Genomic DNA, 21,872 nt, shown 5'->3' with positions numbered 1-21,872 from the left:
AACATAAAGCAGCGTCACGGTTTTGTGGGCTTCATTTCAGAGGGACGGATGTTCATAGAGGAGAGGAGTTGGATTCTCTGGACTTTACCTGTGAAGCAGCAGCAGAGGAGAGTCCAGATGAGGACGCAGGTCAAAGTCATGTTTCTGATGAGGAGGATTTCTGTGGCTTCTGTTGTCATGAAGGACAGCTGTCAGTCATCCAGTGTTCAAACTCTCAGGACTATAAAGTGTCCCAGAGCACTGGAGCATGGTGCTGCTGATGCAAAGTGGCTCTCTATGGAAATGATCCGACCGACTCCAACAGGGACTTTTATCAGTCTTGTGATGTTTATAAATTTATCAATCAGTTGTTACTCGATGGAAAATTGCCAAGAATTTATGATCTCATCATCTACAGTTCATAATATTTTTAAAAGATTCCATGAATCCAGACAAATATCTGGACACAAGGAACAACGCTGAAAACTAATATTGGATGGTGGAGATCTTCGGGCGCTCAGGCAGCACTGCATTTAAACCAGACACAATTCTGTCGTGGAAATCACTGCATGGGCTCAGGAACACTTCTGAAAACTGTTGTTTCTGAACACAGTTCATCGCTGCATCATCAAATTCAGGTTAAAACTCTCCAAAGAAGAAACAAGATAAAAGCATGATCCAGACTCGCCGCCGCCTTCTCTGAGGTGAAGAGGAAAACTGTCCTGTGGTCAGACAAATCAAAATTAATAATTCTTTTTGGATATCATGGGCACTGTGTCCTCCAGTCTGGAAAGGAGAGGGACCACCCAGCTGGTTATCAGGACAAAATTCGAAAGTTACAACTGTGATGATGCAGGGACGCACTAGAGTGGGAAGGCACCGTGAATGCTGAAGGATAAATACTTGATTTCGTGCAACATATGCTGACATCCAAACAACGTCATGTTTTCAGGAGAATTCTTGCTTATTTCAACAAGACAATGGTAAACTAAATTCTGCACATATTACAACTACATGGCTCTCTAGTAGAAGACTCCGGGTGATAAACCGGCCTTCCTGCAGCCCAGACCTGTAACCCACTGAAAAACAATTGGTGCATAGTGAAAGAAAAATATGACAAAGGAGATCCCAAAGTGTTGATCAGCTCAAATTCTATATCAGATCAAAGTGGATAACATTTCACTTTCAAAACTCCAGCAACTGATCTCCTCAGTTCCCAAATGTTCACAGTGTTGTTAAAAGAAGAGCTGATGCAACACAGTTGACAATATGACCCTGTCAAATTCAAAATGAGAATATATTTCTCATTTTGAATGTTGATATGTTGCCTTTGTTCCATTTTCAATTAAAAGTGTGTTTATGGAATTTGCAAATCATCCTGTTCTTTATTTATTTACATTTCCCAAAGCGTCCCAATCTTTTTTGAAATGGAGTTAAAAACAAAATGATAAATTCTAATATTTTGTTACACTGTTATTTTCGTTTTTCCTATCAGCTGAAAAATTTATAAAAGCAGTAAGTTGTTTTGGTGAGTTTGTTTGTTTCAGAGTCAGAGAGCCGTGTCTCTCTACAGTCAGAGGTTTTTGTACGGCGGTTCAATGAGTTTGTATCACTGTGGTACACGTTCGGTGGAGGAACCAGACTGGATATTGGAAGTAAGTTTATTCTCTTTTCAATACTAAAATGGAAATAGTAAACTAATTTGAGTGTTGTTTGTTTAGTTTTAGATGGAAAATGAAACTTTTTGGTTGCAGCAATGTTTGAATTTATATTTGTATTTGTCTTCTTATATCATGGAGCCGATAACTCAGTTAAACTTTTGACATTTTCACTGTCAGACTGAAGTTTAAAGAACTTGATGTGTAGAAAAGATAAAACTTTATTCCTCCTCTGATTAGTTTGTGATTTTCCAGCGCAATAATTGTTGTTAGGTTGAATACAAATTCTATCAGTAAAAGTGGACAGATTGAAGATAAAAATGCATATTTGTAAGTTAGCAAAATCATCTATTTTATTATCGTGTCAAATATGGTTTCAAATTTAGTTTGAAATTACTTAAAAAGTTAAATAATCATTAAAATCCACATGTAGAACATTTTACGTTGGTGAGTTTCTTTCCTGTTGTTGTTTCCTCTAAATCCTTTAAACTAACGTGTCGTTCAGACTTTTAATGATGATGATCAGAAAAACTTTGATTGTAAATTGTTCCACATCTGCTTCTTTAATTTTCAGAATAGTTTGACATATTTCAGTGTAAACTGTACGATGATTCTCTCTGTGCTGATTTGCATGAGATGCTTCTTAAAGGGAAGTGAAACAATGTGTGAGTGAGTGACTGGTGGAGCAGAAAAAACATCTGACTGAAACTCCTTAAAGGACCAAATGAACTGTCTCCCAGTGAAGGTGTCCAACTGCATTTCCTGTCCTCTAACCTGAGTGGTGTCTCCTAGGTGATGCCCGTCCCACCCTGACGGTGCTGCCCCCCTCCGTGGAGGAGCTGCAGAAGAATGAGAAGGCCACCCTCATGTGCCTGGCCAACAAGGGCTTCCCCTCAGACTGGAGTCTGGCCTGGAAGGTGGACGGCAGCAGCAGCAGCAGCAGCAGCAGCATCAGCTGGGAGGAGAGCAGGAGCCTCGCTGTGCTGGAGAAGGACGGCCGCTACAGCTGGAGCAGCACCCTGAGGCTCCCTGCAGACCAGTGGGGGAAGGTGGGCTCTGTGACCTGTGAGGCCACCCGGGGCTCCCAGACTCCCATCTCAGAGACACTGAGGAGAGACCAGTGCTCCCAGTCCTGACCTGCCTCACTGAGACTCTCATACTGGTTTCACTCTGATACTGCTCTCAATCTGGAACTCTGTCTTTCCTTCTTTGATGTGACTAAATAAAGATTCAAATAGTTTCATTTTCCTCTTCATCATGACAGTTGTTCATGTTTTCAGTGAAATAAAGATCTTTGTCTTCAAATCAAAAATGTTTCCAAGTAAAGATTTCTTTCATCAGATGTTTTATTCCACTTAAACTCTCCAAATATTAAAGTAATGGTCGAGCATATTTTTTATTGATCATATTAAAAATCTAAGAGCTCATTTAACTCTGTAATAACACCAAGAATTATGTGGGCAGAATTGAAAAGTTCACAATGATTGTTAAATGAATCTAAAATGTCACAAAAGATGTAAAACATGAGAAAAGTAAAATAGCCTCTCATCACAGCACATACAGTGGTGCTAGAAAGTTTGACGGAATTTTCGATATTTCTTCATGAACATGAAATCCTCAGATTTGAACACAAGTCCTATAAAAGAGAACCTACCGGGTCCAATTCTGTTTTATATGTTTATAAATGCAACCTCTTGGATCTCTGTTTAAAACAACCAAGATTGCGTCACACTTCTATGCTGACGATACTCAGGTATACCTGCCTCTGAAACCTGACACCGCCTCTATGAATTCTTAAACAACCTGATTGGCTGTGTGAAAGTGTGAAAGAAGGACAGAGTGGGACTCTAAGATGTGAAACTTCCTGTAAACTGCCGGGAATGTTTGGTTTAGAAATGCAAAAAGAAGACTGGCCACAACACCGAGCCAGCGCAGAGGATGCTGGGAATTATGTGTGTGCTTTTGAAGGCCCGGGGTCGGTGCAGAGTGATCCTCTGTTTGTGGATGTTCAGTGTGAGCAGAACAATCTTTACTGTAACGAGGACCAGCGCTCTGTTAAAGGAGGTTTTCATTTCCTGGTTGAGTTTGGATCTGGATTAATCAGAGAGGAGGAAAAAGAAAGGAAACGTGCTGATTGGTTGATAGGAGAATATCATCAGCATACAGTGATTTTACAGAACCATGTCAGTGTGTGTGTGTGTGTGTGTGTGTGTGTGTGTGTGTGTGTACTCAGTGAACTGTATCAGTTCAGTTTCTGTTCAGTCTGACTGAGGGAGGTTTTTGTACGACGCTTTTTCACTGTGTGAACACATGCTGACTGTTGATGTAATGTTCACTCTGACAGTAGTAAACTGCTGCATCTTCAGCCTGGACTCCTCTGATGGTCAGAGTGAAGTCAGAGTTTGATCCACTGCCTGTAAAACGATCTGAAATCCCTGATTGTCTGCTGCTAGCAGAGTAAATGAGAAGTTTAGGAACTCCTCCATCTTTCTGTTGGTACCAGGATAAATAATTCCCATTATTTACGTTCTGACTGGTTGTACATGTGATGGTGGCGGAGCCTCCCAGAGCAGAGCTCACTGCTCCAGACTGAGTCACTGTGACCTGGCCTCTGGACTCTGAGGATACAGAGACAACAACATAAAGCAGCGTCACGGTTTTGTGGGCTTCATTTCAGAGGGACGGATGTTCATAGAGGACAGGAGTTGGATTCTCTGGACTTTACCCGTGAAGCATCAGCAGACGAGAGTCCAGATGAGGACGCAGGTCAAAGTCATGTTTCTGATGAGGAGGATTTCTGTGGCTTCTGTTGTCATGAAGGACAGCTGTCAGTCATCCAGTGTTCAAACTCTCAGGACTATAAAGTGTCCCAGAGCACTGGAGCATGGTGCTGCTGATGCAAAGTGGCTCTCTATGGAAATGATCCGACCGACTCCAACAGTGACTTGTTGTTAGTTTTCTTTTTACGTGAAGAAAAACCTTTCGGCTTCAAGGTCACCATAAAATCATTTTGATCATCTGTTAAAGTTGACCACATTGAACACATGAATTTGTGGACAGCCACTGCTGATGTGTTTTATTATCTCAGCAAACAATCCTCATGACTGTGTTGAAAGCAGAAAAACACCTGAAGCTGCAGACGCAGATTCACATGAGAGAAAACAGACTTCTTGCTGTCTTCATGTTCCTTTCAGACTGTTAGCAGCTCATATTTACAGAGCAGAGTGCAGTGAGCTGGTTTGAGGTCGGTACATCAGAGACCTTCTCTGCATTTCTAAGCATCTTTCCGGTCCCTGCTGTTCACCACCTGACCACCAGATGTCGTCAGACTTTCCCTCCAGTCTCCAACACCTCCAATCACCTGTTCCTCTTTCTCCAATGAACAATCACTGCTCCAACAGATCACTTCCTCCTGTTCCCTTCCAGCTTATCGAACCGTCCTGACTTTTGTCATTCAGCTTTGTAACTTTAGTAAGTTACAGTCCATAAAGTTTATATTGGAAAATATATATTTAAATGTATTATGTAGCTTTGAACTGGGTCATCTGTATTAATCACAGTAATTTGATTTTCATCAAAGACCATTCTTTAACAATAAACTAGTTCATTCATGGTTTCAGCAGATTTTATCAACAGCGTAATTTAAATAATTATCAGATATAACTATTAACATTCAAAAAACTGTTGAAATATGTAAAAAAAAAATCACAGGGCACCACCCCGGTAACAGGGAACAAAAAGAAGCTAACATCAGCCTCCTATTCAGAAAAATCTAGGTTGAAGCCTCACTCGGGGCACCATTAAATATGATGTAAAAGCTGAGGTAGATTCTGTGTTTAGCATAATATCAATAATTACAAGGGACAATTGTTCATCATCAAAGTTTAATATTAACTGATCTCCCTGAGAACAGTCACGTCCTCAACATTTCTACAGATCTTTCCGGTCCCTGCTGTTCACCCTCTGACCACCAGATGGCCTCAGTCCTTCCCTCCAGTCTCCAACACCCTCCTGCTCACCTGCTCCTCATCCTCCAATCAACCCCCTCAGTTCCTTAAACCGATCACTTCCACCTGCTCCCTCCAGCTCGTCAAGCTGTGCTGACTTTAAAGTTCTTCATCCAGCCTGCTGCTTCACCTCCATCTGAACCTTTTCCTTGTAAACCTCCTTCACTGCATCGTCCTCCCTGACTGTTGTCATTTGTGTCCTGCATCCTGAGCTCAGGACTAGAATCATGAATTTAATTTATTTTCATCATTTTTGATGAGTTCAACATTTTTAATTGACCTGAAAAAATGGATTTAAAATGATTGAAATAGTAAAATCAGATTTAAATGTGATGTTTGTACGTACCTTTGAAGAACATTTCAGACATATGTTGGTCCTCTGATGTGAATGGGCGGCTGTTCATCCGCTTACTTTACAGAAGTACGGAAGTCTGGACTTGTGGACAGTTTTATTCAGTCTTTCAATTTTGGTAATATGATATTTTAATGGTTGAATTTATTAAAATATCTTTACATGTCTGGATCATTGTAATGTGCAGATTTCAGAAAGTCAGTCAGTGACGGGTCATGAGGGGATGCTGAAGGCCGAGGAGTTCAGATAATTGAAAGTTTTGGACATGTGAGCAGATACAGAAAACATGGAAGTCATCATCAGTTAGAGTTCAAAAAGTTGAAGTTGGAAAATTAAAAATGAAGTTTTGAACTAAACTATTTGTTTTAGTTAAAGCAATTTGTTTTCTTTCAAGATAAATTTTTTGGCACTGAACTTTTTTGATGCTTTTCAGTCAAAGAAAAAGGACATGGACATGTTAAATACATGTTGTGAAGTTTGCGTGTGTGTGTGTGTGTGTGTGTGTGTGTGTGTGTGTGTGTGTGTGTGTGTGTACTCAGTGAACTGTATCAGTTCAGTTTCTGTTCAGTCTGACTGAGGGAGGTTTTTGTACGACGCTTTTTCACTGTGTGAACAACCACTGACTGTTGATGACATGAAAACTCTGACAGTAGTAAACTGCTGCATCTTCAGCCTGGACTCCTCTGATGGTCAGAGTGAAGTCAGAGTTTGATCCACTGCCTGTAAAACGATCTGAAATCCCTGATTGTCTGCTGCTAGCCAAGTAAATGAGAAGTTTAGGAACTCCTCCATCTTTCTGTTGGTACCAGGCTAAAAGATGGTAGTTGCTCCAAACATGAACGTCCTGACTGGTTGTACATGTGATGGTGGCGGAGCCTCCCAGAGCAGAGCTCACTGCTCCAGACTGAGTCACTGTGACCTGGCCTCTGGACTCTGAGGATACAGAGACAACAACATAAAGCAGCGTCACGGTTTTGTGGGCTTCATTTCAGAGGGACGGATGTTCATAGAGGAGAGGAGTTGGATTCTCTGGACTTTACCTGTGAAGCAGCAGCAGAGGAGAGTCCAGATGAGGACGCAGGTCAAAGTCATGTTTCTGATGAGGAGGATTTCTGTGGCTTCTGTTGTCATGAAGGACAGCTGTCAGTCATCCAGTGTTCAAACTCTCAGGACTATAAAGTGTCCCAGAGCACTGGAGCATGGTGCTGCTGATGCAAAGTGGCTCTCTATGGAAATGATCCGACCGACTCCAACAGGGACTTTTATCAGTCTTGTGATGTTTATAAATTTATCAATCAGTTGTTACTCGATGGAAAATTGCCAAGAATTTATGATCTCATCATCTACGGTTCATAATATTATTAAAATATTCAATGAATCCAGACAAATATCTGGACAGAAGGGATAATGCTGAAAACTAATATTGGATGGTGGAGATCTTCGGGCGCTCAGGCAGCAATGTATTTAAACCAGACACAATTCTGCAGTGGAAATCACTGCATGGGCTCAGGAACATTTCTGAAAACTATTGTTTCTGAACACAGTTCATCGCTGCATCCACAAATTCAGGTTAAAACTCTCCAAAGAAGAAACAAGATAAAAACATGATCCAGACTCGCCGCCGCCTTCTCTGTGGTGAAGTGGAAAACTGTCCTGTGGTTAGACAAATGAAAATGAGTGATTATTTTTGGAAATCATGGGCACTGTGTCCTCCAGGCTAGAAAGGAGAGGGACCACCCAACTGGTTAACAGTAGGAAATTCAAAAGTTACAACTGTGATGGTACAGGGACGCACTAGTCTGGGAAGACACCATGAATGCTGAAGGATAAATACTAGATTTGGAGCAACATATGCTGACATCCAAACAACGTCATGTTTTCAGGAGAATTCTTGCTTATTTCAACAAGACAATGGTAAACCAAATTCTGCACATACTACAACTACATGGCTCTCTAGTAGAAGACTCCGGGTGATAAACCGGCCTTCCTGCAGCCCAGACCTGTAACCCACTGAAAAACAATTGGTGCATAATAAAAGAAAAATATGACAAAGGAGATCCCAAAGTGTTGATCAGCTCAAATTCTATATCAGATCAAAGTGGATAACATTTCACTTTCAAAACTCCAGCAACTGATCTCCTCACTTCCCAAATGTTCACAGGGTTGTTAAAAGAAGAGCTGATGCAACACAGTCGACAATATGACCCTGTCAAATTCAAAATGAGAACATATTTTTCACTTTGAATGTTGATATGTTGCCTTTGGTCTATTTTCAATTAAAAGTGTGTTTATGGAATTTGGAAATCATCCTGTTCTTTATTTATTTACATTTCCCAAAACGACCAAACTTTTTTTGAAATGGGGTTAAAAACAAAATGATAAATTCTCATATTTTGTTACACTGTGTTGTTTTCAGTTTTCCTATCAGCTGACAAATTTGTAAAAGTAGTAAGTTGTTTTGGTGAGTTTGTTTGTTTCAGAGTCAGAGAGCCGTGTCTCTCTACAGTCAGAGGTTTTTGTACGGCGGTTCAATGAGTTTGTATCACTGTGGTGGACTTTTGGTGGAGGAACCAGACTGGATGTTGGAAGTAAGTTTATTCTCTTTTCAACACTAAAAAGTAAATAGTAAACTAATTTGATTATTGTTTGTTTAGTGTTAGATGGAAAATGAAACTTTTTGGTTGCAGCAATGTTTGAATTTATATTTGTATTTGTCTTCTTATATCATGGAGCCGATTACTCAGTTAAACTTTTGACATTTTCACTGTCAGACTGAAGATTAAAGAACTTGATGTGTTGAAAAGATAAAACTTTATTCCTCCTCTGATTAGTTTGTGATTTTCCAGCACAATAACAGTTGTTAGGTTGAATACAAATTCTATCAGGAAAACTGGACACATTGAAGATAAAAATGCGTATTCGTAAATGAGCAAAATCATCTATGTTATTATCGTGTCAAATATATTTTCAAATTTAGTTTGAAATTACGTAAACAGTTAAATAATAATTAAAATCCACATGTAGAACATTTTATGTTGGTGAGTTTCTTTCCTGTTGTTGTTTCCTCTAAATCCTTTAAACTAACGTGTTGTTCAGACTTTTAATGATGATGTTCAGAAAAACTTTGATTGTAAATTTTTCCACATCTGCTTCTTTTATTTTCAGAGTAGTTTGACATATTTCAGTGTAAACTGTACGATGATTCTCTCTGTGCTGATTTGCATGAGATGCTTCTTAAAGGGAAGTGAAACAATGTGTGAGTGAGTGACTGGTGGAGCAGAAAAAACATCTGACTGAAACTCCTGAAAGGACAAAATGAACTGTCTCCCAGTGAAGGTGTCCAAGTGTGTTTCCTGTCCTCTAACCTGATTGGTGTCTCCTAGGTGATACTCGTCCCACCCTGACGGTGCTGCCCCCCTCCGTGGAGGAGCTGCAGAAGAATGAGAAGGCCACCCTCATGTGCCTGGCCAACAAGGGCTTCCCCTCAGACTGGAGTCTGGCCTGGAAGGTGGACGGCAGCAGCAGCAGCAGCAGCATCAGCTGGGAGGAGAGCAGGAGCCTCGCTGTGCTGGAGAAGGACGGCCGCTACAGCTGGAGCAGCACCCTGAGGCTCCCTGCAGACCAGTGGGGGAAGGTGGGCTCTGTGACCTGTGAGGCCACCCGGGGCTCCCAGACTCCCATCTCAGAGACACTGAGGAGAGACCAGTGCTCCCAGTCCTGACCTGCCTCACTGAGACTCTCATACTGGTTTCACTCTGATACTGCTCTCAATCTGGAACTCTGTCTTTCCTTCTTTGATGTGACTAAATAAAGATTCAAATAGTTTCATTTTCCTCTTCATCATGACAGTTGTTCATGTTTTCAGTGAAATAAAGATATTTGTCTTCAAATCAAAAATGTTTCCAAGTAAAGATTTCTTTCATCAGATGTTTTATTCCACTTAAACTCTCCAAATATTAAATTAATGGTCGAGCATATTTTTTATTGATCATATTAAAAATCTAAGAGCTCATTTAACTCTGTAATAACACCAATAATTATGTGGGCAGAATTGAAAAGTTCACAATGATTGTTAAATGAATCTAAAATCTTACAAAAGATGTAAAACGTAAGAAAAGTAAAATAGCCTCTCATCACAGCACATACAGTGGTGCTAGAAAGTTTGAAGGAATTTTCTATATTTCTTCATGAACATGAAATCCTCAGATTTGAACACAAGTCCTATAAAAGAGAACCTACTGGGTCCAATTCTGTTTTGTATGTTTATAAATGCAACCTCTTGGATCTCTGTTTAAAACAACTAAGATTGCGTCACACTTCTATGCTGACGATACTCAGGTATACCTGCCTCTGAAACCTGACACCGCCTCTATGAATTCTTAAACAACCTGATTGGCTGTGTGAAAGTGTGAAAGAAGGACAGAGTGGGACTCTAAGATGTGAAACTTCCTGTAAACTGCCGGGAATGTTTGTTTTAGAAATGCAAAAAGAAGACTGGCCACAACACCGAGCCAGCGCAGAGGATGCTGGGAATTATGTGTGTGCTTTTGAAGGCCCGGGGTCGGTGCAGAGTGATCCTCTGTTTGTGGATGTTCAGTGTGAGCAGAACAATCTTTACTGTAACGAGGACCAGCGCTCTGTTAAAGGAGGTTTTCATTTCCTGGTTGAGTTTGGATCTGGATTAATCAGAGTGGAGGAAAAAGAAAGGAAACGTGCTGATTGGTTGATAGTAGAATATCATCAGCATACAGTGATTTTACAGAACCATGTCAGTGTGTGTGTGTGTGTGTGTGTGTGTGTGTGCTCAGTGAACTGTATCAGTTCAGTTTCTGTTCAGTCTGACTGAGGGAGGTTTTTGTACGACGCTTTTTCACTGTGTGAACACATACTGACTGTTGATGTAATGTTCACTCTGACAGTAGTAAACTGCTGCATCTTCAGCCTGGACTCCTCTGATGGTCAGAGTGAAGTCAGAGTTTGATCCACTGCCTGTAAAACGATCTGAAATCCCTGAATATCTGGTGCTAGCATAATAAATGAGAAGTTTAGGAACTCCTCCATTTTTCTGTTGGTACCAGGCTAAAAGATGGTAGTTGCTCCAAACATGAACGTCCTGACTGGTTGTACATGTGATGGTGGCGGAGCCTCCCAGAGCAGAGCTCACTGCTCCAGACTGAGTCACTGTGACCTGGCCTCTGGACTCTGAGGATACAGAGACAACAACATAAAGCAGCGTCACGGTTTTGTGGGCTTCATTTCAGAGGGACGGATGTTCATAGAGGAGAGGAGTTGGATTCTCTGGACTTTACCTGTGAAGCAGCAGCAGAGGAGAGTCCAGATGAGGACGCAGGTCAAAGTCATGTTTCTGATGAGGAGGATTTCTGTGGCTTCTGTTGTCATGAAGGACAGCTGTCAGTCATCCAGTGTTCAAACTCTCAGGACTATAAAGTGTCCCAGAGCACTGGAGCATGGTGCTGCTGATGCAAAGTGGCCCTCTATGGAAATGATCTGACCGACTCCAACAGGGACTTTTATCAGTCTTGTGATGTTTATAAATTTATCAATCAGTTTATCAGAGGATTAATTTGACCTTGACATTTGAGCGTGGTTGAATTTTTTCAATCTAATTTGTTTATTTGGGTTCTCACTGTTTACTTTAAGGACTTGTGAAAACCTGATGATGTTTTTGGTCGTATTTATGCAGCAAATTAGAAATTGTAAAGGGTTAAAGAAAAATTCAGCCACCACTTTAAACTTATTTGGGGAATATTTTCAATATTTATATATTTCAAACATTAGTTCACATTTAAAAATCTTAAAAAAAGCAACATGAACGTGAATGAAGTTGATTATTTAGAAACTGGAGTCAATTATTTAATTGTGCATAAAAAACAACTTCAGATTCTGATTTCTCAAAGCTGTGAATTAAATGCACATCATTTGGTAATTATATTAAATTCAACACAATTAACTGCATGTTTCAGAAAATAAATCTAATGAAACAGAAAAAAAATTCTCGTTAAAAATTTCTGATGTGTCCTTCTGCCTGTGTCTCTGCTTTCAGCCGTTATTTCTGTTTTTTTGTGGATCTTTCCGGTCCCTGCTGTTCACCCTCTGACCACCAGATGGCCTCAGTCCTTCCCTCCAGTCTCCAACACCAGAAGACCTTACCAGGAATAAAGGAACTGCATTAGACTGATTCAAACCCTACTTATCAGATAGATTCCAGTTTGTCCATGTCAACAATGAGTCTTCCAGACAAACAAGAGTTAGTTCTGGAGTTCTACAAGGCTCAGTGTTAGGCCCAATACTTTTTACTTTGTACATGCTTACATTAGGAGATTTCATCAGGAAGCACTGCATCAACTTCCATTGTTATGCAGATGACACTCAGCTATATCTTTCTATAAAACCAGATTAAACTAATCATTTAGTAAAACTTGAAGTCTGTCTAAAAGACATAAAGTCCTGGATGACCAAAAACTTCCTGCTTCTAAATTCAGACAAAATAGAAGTTCTTGTACTTGGTCCTAAACACCTCAGAAACTCTTTCTGTAATCACTTAGTAACTCTAGATGATGTTGTCTTGGCCTCCAGCAAAACTGTGAGGAACCTTGGAGTCATATTTGATGAGGATTTGTCCTTTAGACACCATATAAAGCAAATCTCCAGAACTGCCTTCTTTCATCTATGTAATGTTCATAAAATCAGGAAAATCCTTCCTCAGCGTGACGCAGAAAAACTCATTCATGGGTTTGTTACTTCTAGACTAGATTATTGTAATTCCTTGTTGTTAGGATGTCCAAATTATTCATTACAAACCTGCAGCTGATCCAAAATGCTGCAGCAAGAGTACTGACGGGATTTAGTAAGAGATCATATTTCTACAGTTTTAGTTTCTCTTCACTGGCTTCCTGTGAAATCAAGAATATAATTTAAAATTCTCTTGATGACTTACAAAGCTCTACATGACCAGGCTCCATCAAATCTTAGAGATCTTATAGAACCATATAATCCTAGCAGAGCACTCCTCTCTCAGTACCCTGGTCTACTTGTGGTTCCTCGAGTTTCCAGAAGTAGAATGGGAGGCGGAGCTTCAGTTTTCAGTTTTCAGGCTCCTCCCCTGTGGAACCAGCTCCCAGTTTGTGTTGGAGGGGCAGAAACCCTCTCTAGCTTTAAGATTAGACTCAAAACGATCCTTTTTGATAAAGTCTATAGTTAGGGCTGGCTCAGGTAGACCTGAACCAACCCTTAGTTATGCTGTTATAGGCCGAGGCTGCTGGAGGACCTCGTTACATGCTGAGCTTCTTTTCTTTCATCCTACTCTTTAACTGACTCATACCTCACCATCTTTTTCTCTTTCTCAAATTTTATCAACGTCCAAGCTTTTTTGGAAATGAGGATTTTATTTGGAATATTTGACATGTTTTGATTGTTTTAATGTGGAGATTTCAGAAAGTAAATCAGTGATGAGTCATGAGGGGATGCTGAAGGCCGAGCAGCTCTGATAACTAAAAGTTTTGGACACGTGCGCAGAGCCAGAAAACATGGAAGTCATCATCAGTTAGAGTTCATACAGTTCATGTTGGAAAATACAAAATCATTTCATGAATTATGGAGTTTTGAACTGAACTATTTGTTTTAGTTAAAGTAATTTGATTTCTTTCAAGATACATTTTTTGGCACTGAACTTCTTTGATACCTTTTCATTCATGGTTAAAGCACATGGACATTTTAAATAAATGTTATGAAGTGTGTGTGTGTGTGTGTGTGTGTGTGTGTGTGTGTGTGTGTGTGTGTGTACTCAGTGAACTGTATCAGTTCAGTTTCTGTTCAGTCTGACTGAGGGAGGTTTTTGTACGACGCTTTTTCACTGTGTGAACACATACTGACTGTTGATGTAATGAAGACTCTGACAGTAGTAAACTGCTGCATCTTCAGCCTGGACTCCTCTGATGGTCAGAGTGAAGTCAGAGTTTGATCCACTGCCTGTAAAACGATCTGAAATCCCTGAATATCTGTTGCTAGCATAATAAATGAGAAGTTTAGGAACTCCTCCATCTTTCTGTTGGTACCAGGCTAAATAGTGGTTGCCATCATAATAAACGTTCTGACTGGTTGTACATGTGATGGTGGCGGAGCCTCCCAGAGCAGAGCTCACTGCTCCAGACTGAGTCACTGTGACCTGGCCTCTGGACTCTGAGGATACAGAGACAACAACATAAAGCAGCGTCACGGTTTTGTGGGCTTCATTTCAGAGGGACGGATGTTCATAGAGGAGAGGAGTTGGATTCTCTGGACTTTACCTGTGAAGCAGCAGCAGAGGAGAGTCCAGATGAGGACGCAGGTCAAAGTCATGTTTCTGATGAGGAGGATTTCTGTGGCTTCTGTTGTCATGAAGGACAGCTGTCAGTCATCCAGTGTTCAAACTCTCAGGACTATAAAGTGTCCCAGAGCACTGGAGCATGGTGCTGCTGATGCAAAGTGGCTCTCTATGGAAATGATCCGACCGACTCCAACAGGGACTTTTATCAGTCTCGTGATGTTTATAAATTTATCAATCAGTTGTTCCTCGATGGAAAATTACCAAGAATTTATGATCTCATCATCTACAGTTCATAATATTAATAAAAGATTCAATTAATCCAGACAAATATCTGGATTGAATGGACAATGCTGAAAACCAATATTGGATGGTGGTGATCTACGGGGGCTCAGGCAGCACTGCATTTAAACCAGACACAATTCTGCAGTGGAAATCACTGCATGGGCTCAGGAACACTTCTGAAAACTGTTGTTTCTGAACACAGTTCATCGCTGCATCATCAAATTCAGGTTAAAAACTCTCCAAAGAGGGAAAAGATAAAAACATGATCCAGACTCGCAGCCGCCTTCTCTGAGGTGAAGTGGAAAACTGTCTTGTGGTCAGACAAATCAAAATCATTGATTCTTTTTGGAAATAATTGGCACTGTGTCCTCCAGGCTCGAAAGGAGAGCGACTAGCCAACTGGTTAACTGGACAGAATTCATAAGCCACAACTGTGATGATGCAGGGACGCACTAGTCTGGGAAGGCACCATGAATGCTGAAGGATAAATACTAGATTTGGAGTAACATATGCTGACATCCAAACAACGTCATGTTTTCAGGAGAATTCTTGCTTATTTCAACAAGACAATGGTAAACCAAATTCTGCACATATTACAACTACATGGCTCTCTAGTAGAAGACTCCGGGTGATAAACTGGCCTTCCTGCAGCCCAGACCTGTAACCCACTGAAAAACAATTGGTGCATAGGGGAAAAAAAACATGACAAAGGAGATCCCAAAGTGTTGATCAGCTCAAATTCTATATCAGATCAAAATGGATAACATTTCACTTTCAAAACTCCAGCAACTGATCTCCTCAGTTCCCAAATGTTCACAGTGTTGTTAAAAGAAGAGCTGATGCAACACAGTCGACAATATGACCCTGTCAAATTCAAAATGAGAACATATTTCTCACTTTGAATGTTGATATGTTGCCTTTGGTCCATTTTCAATTAAAAGTGTGTTTATGGAATTTGCAAATCATCCTGTTCTTTATTTATTTACATTTCCCAAAGCGTCCCAACGTTTTTTGAATTGGGGTTAAAAACAAAATGATAAATTCTATTATTTTGTCACACTGTTATTTTCATTTTTCATATCAGCTGATAAATTTACAAAAGTAGTAAGTTCTTTTGGTGAGTTTGTTTGTTTCAGAGTAAGAGAGCCGTGTCTCTCTACAGTCAGAGGTTTTTGTACGGCGGTTCAATGAGTTTGTATCACTGTGGAGGACTTTTGGTGGAGGAACCAGACTCGATGTTGGAAGTAAGTACAACTTAAAGCTGTTTTATTTTAGGAATTAGTGTGTCACTAACATAGATTTTTATTTAATTGCTCAGAATGTCTGAAGAAAAATCTATGTATTTTTTTACATCTGTGATTTTCTGACAACGTCTGATTTTGAAATGGAAGTTTAAAAACTAATTTGAAAGAATATAGAAAATATGATTTGTTCAGATGATGAATATTTATTTCTGGTTTTCATGTTAAAGCTGCATGTGGAGGCTTGTAGGTTTAGTTCAGTGTTTCAGAGTCAGAGAGCCGTGTCTCTCTACAGTCAGAGGTTTTTGTACGGCGGTTCAATGAGTTTGTATCACTGTGGTGGACTTTTGGTGGAGGAACCAGACTGGATGTTGGAAGTAAGTTTATTCTCTTTTCAACACTAAAAAGGAAATAGTAAACTAATTTTAGTATTGTTTGTTTAGTGTTAGATAGAAAATGAAACTTTTTGGTTGCAGCAATGTTTGAATTTGTATTTGTATTTGTCTTCTTATATAATGGAGCCGATAACTCAGTTAAACTTTTGACATTTTCACTGTCAGACTGAAGTTTAAAGAACTTGATGTGTAGAAAAGATAAAACTTTATTCCTCTTCTGATTAGTTTGTGATTTTACAGCACAACAACTGTTGTTAGGTTGAATACAAATTCTATCAGTAAAACTGGACAGAGTGAAGATAAAGATGCGTATTTGTAAGTTAGCAAAATCATCTATTTTATTATCGTGTCAAATATGGTTTCAAATTTAGTTAGAAATTACTTAAACAGATAAATAACGATCAAAATCCACATATAGAACATTTTATGTTGGTGAGTTTCTTTCCTGTTGTTGTTTCCTCTAAATCCTTTAAACTAACGTGTCGTTCAGACTTTTAATGATTATGGTCAGAAAAACTTTGATTGTAAATTGTTCCACATCTGCTTCTTTTATTTTCAGAGTAGTTTGACATATTTCAGTGTAAACTGTACGATGATTCTCTCTGTGCTGATTTGTATGAGATGCTTCTTAAAGGGAAGTGAAACAATGTGTGAGTGAGTGACTGGTGGAGCAGAAAAAACATCTGACTGAAACTCCTGAAAGGACAAAATGAACTGTCTCCCAGTGAAGGTGTCCAAGTGTGTTTCCTGTCCTCTAACCTGAGTGGTGTCTCCTAGGTGATACTCGTCCCACCCTGACGGTGCTGCCCCCCTCCGTGGAGGAGCTGCAGAAGAATGAGAAGGCCACCCTCATGTGCCTGGCCAACAAGGGCTTCCCCTCAGACTGGAGTCTGGCCTGGAAGGTGGACGGCAGCAGCAGCAGCAGCAGCAGCAGCATCAGCTGGGAGGAGAGCAGGAGCCTCGCTGTGCTGGAGAAGGACGGCCGCTACAGCTGGAGCAGCACCCTGAGGCTCCCTGCAGACCAGTGGGGGAAGGTGGGCTCTGTGACCTGTGAGGCCACCCGGGGCTCCCAGACTCCCATCTCAGAGACACTGAGGAGAGACCAGTGCTCCCAGTCCTGACCTGCCTCACTGAGACTCTCATACTGGTTTCACTCTGATACTGCTCTCAATCTGGAACTCTGTCTTTCCTTCTTTGATGTGACTAAATATAGATTCAAATAGTTTCATTTTCCTCTTCATCATGAAACTCATGTTTTCAGTGAAATAAAGATATTTGTCTTCAAATCAAAAATGTTTCCAAGTAAAGATTTCTTTCATCAGATGTTTTATTCCACTTAAACTCTCCAAATATTAAAGTAATGGTCGAGCGTATTTTTTATCGATTATCTTAAAAATCTAAGAGCTCATTTAACTCTGTAATAACACCAAGAATTATGTGGGCAGAATTGAAAAGTTCACAATGATTGTTACATGAATCTAAAATCTCACAAAAGATGTAAAACATGAGAAAAGTAAAATAGCCTCTCATCACAGCACATACAGTGGTGCTAGAAAGTTTGAAGGAATTTCATATATTTCTGCATGAACATGAAATCCTCAGATTTGAACACAAGTCCTATAAAAGAGAACCTACTGGGTCCAATTCTGTTTTATATGTTTATAAATGCAACCTCTTGGATCTCTGTTTAAAACAACCAAGATTGCGTCACACTTCTATGCTGACGATACTCAGGTATACCTGCCTCTGAAACCTGACACCGCCTCTATGAATTCTTAAACAACCTGATTGGCTGTGTGAAAGTGTGAAAGAAGGACAGAGTGGGACTCTAAGATGTGAAACTTCCTGTAAACTGCCGGGAATGTTTGGTTTAGAAATGCAAAAAGAAGACTGGCCACAACACCGAGCCAGCGCAGAGGATGCTGGGAATTATGTGTGTGCTTTTGAAGGCCCGGGGTCGGTGCAGAGTGATCCTCTGTTTGTGGATGTTCAGTGTGAGCTGAACAATCTTTACTGTAACGAGGACCAGCGCTCTGTTAAAGGAGGTTTTCATTTCCTGGTTGAGTTTGGATCTGGATTAATCAGAGTGGAGGAAAAAGAAAGGAAACGTGCTGATTGGTTGATAGAAGAATATCATCAGCATACAGTGATTGTACAGAACCATGTCAGTGTGTGTGTGTGTGTGCGTGCGTGTGTGTGTGTGTACTCAGTGAACTGTATCAGTTCAGTTTCTGTTCAGTCTGACTGAGGGAGGTTTTTGTACGACGCTTTTTCACTGTGTGAACAACCACTGACTGTTGATGTAATGAGCACTCTGACAGTAGTAAACTGCTGCATCTTCAGCCTGGACTCCTCTGATGGTCAGAGTGAAGTCAGAGTTTGATCCACTGCCTGTAAAACGATCTGAAATCCCTGATGCTCTGCTGTTTGTATAATAAAAGAGAATTTTAGGAACTCCTCCATCTTTCTGTTGGTACCAGGCTAAATAATTCCCAATATAAACGTTCTGACTGGTTGTACATGTGATGGTGGCGGAGCCTCCCAGAGCAGAGCTCACTGCTCCAGACTGAGTCACTGTGACCTGGCCTCTGGACTCTGAGGATACAGAGACAACAACATAAAGCAGCGTCACGGTTTTGTGGGCTTCATTTCAGAGGGACGGATGTTCATAGAGGAGAGGAGTTGGATTCTCTGGACTTTACCTGTGAAGCAGCAGCAGAGGAGAGTCCAGATGAGGACGCAGGTCAAAGTCATGTTTCTGATGAGGAGGATTTCTGTGGCTTCTGTTGTCATGAAGGACAGCTGTCAGTCATCCAGTGTTCAAACTCTCAGGACTATAAAGTGTCCCAGAGCACTGGAGCATGGTGCTGCTGATGCAAAGTGGCTCTCTATGGAAATGATCCGACCGACTCCAACAGGGACTTTTATCAGTCTTGTGATGTTTATAAATTTATCAATCAGTTAATCAGAGGATTGATTGGAAAAAAATATCAACACATTTTGTCAGATTTTATATTCAGTTTTCCTCTTCAGGGTAAATCTTATTTCAGAAAGCTTCCTGTTTCATTTAAATAGTTTCAGTGAGTTGATCAATGAATCAGTCAGTTTAAAGGAAGGTAGATTGTTAATGTATTTACTCATTTTAATGTTGGTAAAACTTGTTGTATGTTGTTCTTACAGTTTCTCGCGTCTTAATAATGAATCTGTTTTGAGGGAAATTAACAAGACAATAATTAAAAATGTGTATTTTCTAAATTCCCTCTGCAAACATAGATAAAACAAGGTGTTAGCTTTGGTCACATTTTTCATTAGTTCAAGTAAAAAATCTCAGATTTCTTTAATACACACAAAAGTTTATTTCTATTAAATTTTGATCACAAGTTTGTTAAATTCCTGTCAGTGATCGATTCACCTTTTCTGAGATCATCCGTCCACCTGACAGGTGTAGAACATCAAGGTGCTGATTAAACAGCAGGATTGTTGGACAGGTGTGACTCATAGAGGACACAGTAACAGGCCTCTGTTAATGTGACCTGTTGTTGTGGGTTGTGTTTCTGTGATATTTGAAATATTAAATACTTTCAACATCCATGAAGGCTTCACGTCAAACAGACTGACATCATGTTAAAATCAATCAATAATCTGGTTGCACTGAAATTTATTCTGAATATTTTCTCCATTTTTCTCGTATCTTTTTGTTCTTGTAAAAATATTTGACATACAGATGCTGCAATTTAAATAAATTCTCCAGATTTACATAATCCATCTTTTTCTGTTTATTTAAAATCTGTTTCAACCCTTTTGAGAACATTCAACACATTTATTTTGAAGGTTTTATGATTTAAAAAGGAAGTTGAGTGTTGAATAAAAGTCCTTCCTGTTCTATCAATAATGACGCCTTAGTTTGAAGTCATTCCTGCCGACATGAAGACAACAAACATAAATCCTCACTTTGACTTTAAATAAGAAATATTTCTGTTCCAACAACTTCAGTTTTCCTCTTGTGGAATTTTTTATTCTATGAATTGGACATTTAAATTTATTCATTTAAAGTTGATCTCTGAAATAAATGTGTTAAAGGTTCAACTTCTTATCTATAGTTCTGAAACAAAATATGTTTGAAGTGATTATATTTATCAAGTTATATGTAGTGTGTGTGTGTGTGTGTGTGTGTGTGTGTGTGTGTGTGTGTGTACTCAGTGAACTGTATCAGTTCAGTTTCTGTTCAGTCTGACTGAGGGAGGTTTTTGTACGACGCTTTTTCACTGTGTGAACACATACTGACTGTTGATGACATGAAAACTCTGACAGTAGTAAACTGCTGCATCTTCAGCCTGGACTCCTCTGATGGTCAGAGTGAAGTCAGAGTTTGATCCACTGCCTGTAAAACGATCTGAAATCCCTGATTGTCTGCTGCTAGCAGAGTAAATGAGAAGTTTAGGAACTCCTCCATCTTTCTGTTGGTACCAGGCTAAATAATTCCCACCATGAACCTTCTGACTGGTTGTACATGTGATGGTGGCGGAGCCTCCCAGAGCAGAGCTCACTGCTCCAGACTGAGTCACTGTGACCTGGCCTCTGGACTCTGAGGATACAGAGACAACAACATAAAGCAGCGTCACGGTTTTGTGGGCTTCATTTCAGAGGGACGGATGTTCATAGAGGAGAGGAGTTGGATTCTCTGGACTTTACCTGTGAAGCAGCAGCAGAGGAGAGTCCAGATGAGGACGCAGGTCAAAGTCATGTTTCTGATGAGGAGGATTTCTGTGGCTTCTGTTGTCATGAAGGACAGCTGTCAGTCATCCAGTGTTCAAACTCTCAGGACTATAAAGTGTCCCAGAGCACTGGAGCATGGTGCTGCTGATGCAAAGTGGCTCTCTATGGAAATGATCCGACCGTCCCCAACAGGGACTTTTATCAGTCTCGTGATGTTTATAAATGGATCAATCAGTTTATCAGAGGATTAATTTGACCTTGACATCTGACCTTGATATAATTTCTCTAATCTAATTTGTTTATTTGAGTTGTCACTGTTTACTTTAAGGACTTGTGAAAACCTGATGATGTTTTTGGTCGTATTTATGCAGCAAATTAGAAAAGTGAATGGGTTAAAAAAAAAATTCAGCCACCACTTTAAACTTATTTGGGGAATACCTTCAATATTTATATGTTTGAAACATAGTTCACATTTAGATGTCTTAAAAAAGCCACATTAATTAGAATGAAGTTTATTATTTAGAAACTGGAGTAAATTTTTCAATTGTTTACAAAAAAAAACTTCAGATTCTGATTTCTCAAAGCTGTGAATTAAATGTACATCATCAGGTAATTAGATTAAATTCAACACGTTTAATGTTAACTGCATCTTTCTGAAAATAAATCTAATTAAACAGAAAATGATTCTAATTCAAAATTTCTGATGTGTCCTTCTGCCTGTTTCTCTGCTTTCACCTGTGATTTCTAAATTTTTGTGGATCTTTCCGGTCTCTGCTGTTCACCCTCTGACCACCAGATGGCCTCAGTCCTTCCCTCCAGTTTCCAACACCAGAAGAATATACTAGGAATAAAGTAACTGCATTAGACTGGTTCAAATCCTACTTATCAGATAGATTCCATTTTGTCCATGTCAACA

At 39.9% G+C, this 21,872-nt stretch overlaps 3 gene segments (V, D, J or C); all 3 read left to right on the top strand.

Moving 5' to 3' along the window:
• Positions 1-744: 744 nt before the first annotated feature.
• Positions 745-2,938, top strand: LOC138209835 (immunoglobulin kappa constant-like). The segment is given in 3 exon segments: positions 745-814; positions 1,527-1,634; positions 2,430-2,938. Coding segments are annotated over 3 exon segments (522 nt in total).
• A 4,754-nt stretch (positions 2,939-7,692) lies between these two features.
• LOC138209834 (Ig kappa-b4 chain C region-like) lies at positions 7,693-9,893 on the top strand. The segment is given in 2 exon segments: positions 7,693-7,747; positions 9,380-9,893. Coding segments are annotated over 2 exon segments (393 nt in total).
• Positions 9,894-11,825: 1,932 nt separating this feature from the next.
• Positions 11,826-17,477, top strand: LOC138209833 (Ig kappa-b4 chain C region-like). The segment is given in 3 exon segments: positions 11,826-11,831; positions 15,767-15,848; positions 17,018-17,477. Coding segments are annotated over 3 exon segments (432 nt in total).
• The last annotated feature ends 4,395 nt before the right edge of the window (positions 17,478-21,872 follow it).

This window comes from Embiotoca jacksoni, unplaced genomic scaffold (genome assembly GCF_022577435.1).
Source record: "Embiotoca jacksoni isolate LCO1_2020_lvr unplaced genomic scaffold, fEmbJac1.0.p SCAF_41, whole genome shotgun sequence".
Lineage (NCBI taxonomy): Eukaryota > Metazoa > Chordata > Actinopteri > Embiotocidae > Embiotoca > Embiotoca jacksoni.
This window is presented reverse-complemented; position numbering and strand designations above follow the sequence as displayed.